This window comes from Limulus polyphemus, unplaced genomic scaffold (genome assembly GCF_000517525.1).
Source record: "Limulus polyphemus unplaced genomic scaffold, Limulus_polyphemus-2.1.2 Scaffold2182, whole genome shotgun sequence".
Classification (NCBI taxonomy): Eukaryota; Metazoa; Arthropoda; class Merostomata; order Xiphosura; family Limulidae; genus Limulus; species Limulus polyphemus.
This window is the reverse complement of record NW_013667792.1, coordinates 188,530-193,636: the sequence shown is the minus strand read 5'-3', so window position 1 is coordinate 193,636 and position 5,107 is coordinate 188,530. Positions and strand designations below refer to the sequence as shown.

The following is a 5,107-nucleotide window of genomic DNA, read 5'->3' as shown; positions in this document are numbered from 1 at the left end:
ATTCTGGAGATTAAAGGTGGCGAGTAGCCCTTGTAGGTAACTATACCAAAACATTCTGGAAATTAAAGGTGGCAAGTCAGCCCTTGTAGGCAACTATACCAAAACATTCTGGAGATTAAAGGTGGCAAGTCAGCCCTTGTAGGCAACTATACCAAATGCATCTATCCACCACAGGGAATGAAATCCTGAAGTTTAGAGTTGTAAATCAAGAAACCTAATGCTGATCCACCAAAGACCCTTCTTGTATAAGTACTTAATATAGAATGTCTCTCAAGGGGAAAAAAAACCCTCTTTAGAAATTATTATACATGAAGTATGAAGCACTCCTCCCTTTCTCTCTTTATATATATAATTTTACACACATAAAAACACACGCATGCATGCACACACATGAATTTTCCAAGCCAGTTCCCTTGGCTGTGGTTTTGCTAGATAATAGATAGGGACAGTGGGAATCTCGTTAATGCATACAGAGAGAATAAAACAACAATTCAATTATTCTTTCCTGATCACTAGTATTGCATCTTCATTTTTTACAAGCATAAATAAAAAAAAAGAGACTTTAAATTCCATAAAATAAAATACAACTGACCATTCACTTTTCTACATTCTACCACGACAAAACAATACTGAAAACAACTTTTTTTGTTAGATTGTTATTAAGCACAAAGCTAGCTACACAGAGGGCTATCTCCACTATGCCACTTGCAAGTATCAAAACCAAATTCTTAGTGTTATAAGGCCTCAGCCTTATTGCTTAGTCAACAGGGGATAACCAGAAAATTGGTTATAGATGAATATATTATGTATGTTTTTCTTATAGCAAAGCCATATCGGGCTATCTGCTGTGCACACCGAGGGGAATTGAACCCCTGATTTTAGCATTATAAATCCTTAGACTTACTGCTGTCCCAGCGAGGGATGAATATATTTTGACCCTTAATCTTTTTTCCCCCAATTTTAAAGCAAGTTCTGTATATTGCAATTATTAATATTATGGAGACAATGGTGGCATATTGATAAGATACAAAGTTAAAGCTCAAGAGAAGAATACTACTGGTATATTTTGAGAAAGAAAGAGAAACAGAAATATTCACTGAATGTGGTTTCCTAGCAATTTATTATATACAGTATGTCTCCCTTTAAGTTATCAGATATTTAGCTGAGACTTTGTACCACACAAGATATTTTTAGTTTTTCTTCATATACAGTGCATCATTGAAGAAAAACATTCAATTAATACTCTTTTTTTTTATTTATAATGTAAATCTTTTGATCTTCCTTTATAATCAATTAAATAAGTTACGACATCTCATAAGAAGAAAGTCAAACAAAATATGAAATATTTGTGAAATTATTTCTTAAAGAAACAGAAGCTACTTTTAATTTTTTTTTTCTTTCCTAAGATATCAAAAAGTCTGGAAAACAACTTTCATTCATTGTACATAAAAATATATAATAGTCATAAAGGGTATCATTAATTGTATATAATAATTATATAATGTTCTGTCCATTGATACATAAAAATGATTCGTTTGAAATATGAATACTTATATGACTTTTCTTGTGGATAACAGCTGACTTCAACAAATTAATTTTATACAGAGTGAAAAACAATAAGCTCACATCTTTAGTAACTAAAACGTTCAAAACAACTACTATGCCACACATTCACAAACCATACACCTGCACTGCTTAAAATTAAAACTGAAAATAAATGAATCTGTATGTCCTAAATGATTATAGTGCTTATCCAATATCACACATGCCTTAAACACTGGTTAGGCTATGTTCTGCTTCATCAAAAATCTCAATTTGAGATCTTTATCAACTCTCTTTTTGACAGAAATATAGGGCAAGCAACTAAACTTTTCAACCGGCTGTACATCTCAAACAATTCTTCTACAACCAAGAAAAGAAAATTAACAATGAAAAAAAAAAGCATGATAATGTATAAAATCCCAAAAGATACAATCATTATATGTCACTGATGATGCCATTGATTTGTACACAAGACTACATAGTAACACTATTATTAAAGCTAAGTTTGTTACAAGGTGTGTGTGTTCCAAAGATAGAAGTATAGTTGTACATAAACACATATATGCTTAATGTTGAATTGATGGTGTGAACAAAGAATGGAGGCAAGAACTGAAAGCCTACAAAAAAAATGTAAGCTTGCTTGATGCTGAGAAACATAACACTCAGTCTTATTTGCATCACTGAAGAAAGTCACAGTCTTTCTTGCTGTGCTAAAAACATTCACTATAGAAGTAATTAGGACTCATCATCTTCTGAATTTTCAGAGTCGATGAACTCTACGTGAGTAAAAGGAAAATGTCCAGTTTTGCCCCTCAACTCTCCTTCCCATTGTCCATTGATGTTCATTTTGGTGACTTTTATGACTTCCCCCACCTAAGTAACATGGTAGAAAGAAGCAAAATTTATGTTGTAGTGTTGTAGGTAACATGGTAGAAAGAAGCTAAATTTATGTTGTAGTGTTGTAGGTAACATGGTAGGAAGAAGCAAAATTTATGTTGTAGTGTTGTAGGTAACATGGTAGAAAGAAGCAAAATTTATGTTGTAGTGTTGCAAGTAACATGGTAGAAAGAAGCAAAATTTATGTTGTAGTGTTGTAAGTAACATGATAGAAAGAAGCAAAATTTATGTTGTAACGCTGTAAGTAACATGGTAGAAAGAAGCAAAATTTATGTTGTAGTTTTGTAAGTAACATGGTAGAAAGAAGCAAAATTTATGTTGTAGCGCTGTAAATAACATGGTAGAAAGAAGCAAAATTTATGTTGTGGTGCTGTAAGTAACATGGTAGAAAGAAGCAAAATTTATGTTGTGGTGCTGTAAGTAACATGGTAGAAAGAAGCAAAATTTATGTTGTAGTGTTGCAAGTAACATGGTAGAAAGAAGCAAAATTTATGTTGTGGTGCTGTAAGTAACATGGTAGAAAAACTGATGTTATATTGAGGTGCTACAAATAAATGAATAAGAAATAATTTGTGATACTAAAGGTTCACTAGAGAGACATATTTTGATTTAAAACAGTACTAGAACTATGTAACAATAATTTTCTTTGTGAAATGCTTTTTAACTTTGATATTTTTTGCTTTTTCTTTTGGACTTTTTTAGTTGTGGTGCTGTACATAAGTTTTTGGAAAAGACACTTAGATTAAAGCTTAAAATATCCATCTTTAACATACAGATGTCCAAACAAAATTTTAAAAATTATGATAAAAAATTTCTTCATAAACTAATACTATAATAAAGTCAAAAACATATTAATTATTATACTTAACAGTAACAATGAAACATAAAAATGCATTTTATATAAAACTTATATACTATGTGGGACAAAAACTTTATATAAATGTATAAAAAAAGGTAGATCTTCTAACCAAACTTTTCAAAACAAACTGATGTTGGTGACATGCTTATTAGTGGCATAATTATTAAATTTTACAACAGCAAACAATGGTACATGTTTCTTTAATAGGAACATCAACTTAGACTCTACTGATGATAGATAAAAATAATTTATGCAGAAAATTTTGTAATGTCATTTATATTATTCATTATTAAAAAATACTCCTTTTGCGGGGAAAAAAAAAGTTATTTAGAAATTTAGGTATTATGAACAGTAGGACAATAACTTTACCAAAGAATAATCATTCTTAACTTTAAAATATCTTAAGTGTAGCATTCAAATTAGACAGAAAAGTTCAACAGTGAACAGCAAAAGTATTAATAAAGATACTTACTTCAAGCTTTAAGGCAGTTTTATCATAGGCATTTGGAACTCGAGCTTGCTTAACTCTGGCTAATGCTGGTAATTTTCTCTGCAATAAACAAGTTAATTTATGTCAGTTATTTCTACAGGTACACTACCGATTTTCTGGCACCCTTGGTTCCAGAGCCTTGCCGGACCAACAGAGGTCACATAATAATAATTCAACAATACACCTCTGACCCACTAATTATACCCGTCCTGTCTATCTAAAGCACCATGGACTGCTAGAAACTTAAATAAAATAAATATGAAATGAAAAAGGTTTATTAATTACTGTACTTACAAAGAATGTTGCAGTAGTACCACTTCCAAAGTGGCAAATTTTAGAATTTTACTAGAAGTGTAGAGCTACTCGTAAAGGTCTGGAAGCTGAGGGCTGTCAGGATTACTACTACTATGTTAAACTACATATTCTTGGCAACATTCGTGAAAAACTTCAAGCAATTTGATCCACTAGTTTAATATTTATAAGAAAAGTTTCACGAGAGTGATGTACCTACTTAAAATGTAAGTAGCCCATCCAGAAAGGGTGCACGCTACACATAATACCATCTGTGGCCACCCAGTGAATTAGTCTGGCGGTCACGGGAATTTCAAATGCGCTCTCGTAATTTTGTCCAGATTAAAGGAGGTGCCAGACCATCAGTTGCCAAAAAATGAATCTGGGTACTTCAGAATCATGAAGCAAATTATTATCAGTTAGACTACAAGAATTTGGCTAATTATATTAAGTTAATTAGCTGCATCTGACAACAGACAAAGTGCCCCAAAACTCATAAAATAATAAATTTTTATTTTTTCATACACTGCTATACCTATATATAATTTTTAGTACCTCAACTATAAGTATACTAATCAGTTACTTTATAAACAACATATTTTAAGCAACAACAAAACAGTGCTATAACTGACTTATAACTATGATGAAACACCCAAGCCATGAACAAGGACTTCTACATATACTACAGCAGGTTCTTTTTTGAAGTCAAATTAATTAAAATGTTCCAGACACAGATACAAAAAAAATTAGGTTTCAATTAAATGACAAAAAGCAAACACCTAACACTGATCTATATAAAACAATAAGTTTATGTGTAAAGGATCCAAGTAATAAAACCAAGAAACATCAACAAAAGTATAACCTAATATTGTTGTTAATCTATATATTGAAAGTATAAATTGAAATGTATAAACAACAAAACTGGAAAAATATTTGTTGATTTCTTAATTTAGTGTCTTCCATTGATTAAAGAGGTTTATTTTTTTTATTGAAAATATCGATGATATAATGGAAAATAGCTTAATTCA

The 5,107-nt window shown here is 31.0% G+C and overlaps 1 protein-coding gene across 2 annotated transcripts in view; it reads right to left on the bottom strand.

Moving 5' to 3' along the window:
- Nucleotides 1–384: 384 nt before the first annotated feature.
- The window catches only part of LOC106466192 (adapter molecule Crk-like), a 58,036-nt gene continuing 53,313 nt past the window's right edge, over nucleotides 385–5,107 (bottom strand). For both annotated transcript variants that reach the window (XM_013926433.2, XM_022394149.1), the window contains 2 exons: nucleotides 3,771–3,848; nucleotides 385–2,415 (listed from right to left, as the gene is read on the bottom strand). In XM_013926433.2, the coding sequence (XP_013781887.1) occupies nucleotides 2,278–2,415; nucleotides 3,771–3,848 (216 nt within the window). In that variant the 3' untranslated portion in view covers nucleotides 385–2,277. The remainder of the gene's footprint in view (nucleotides 2,416–3,770; nucleotides 3,849–5,107) is intronic.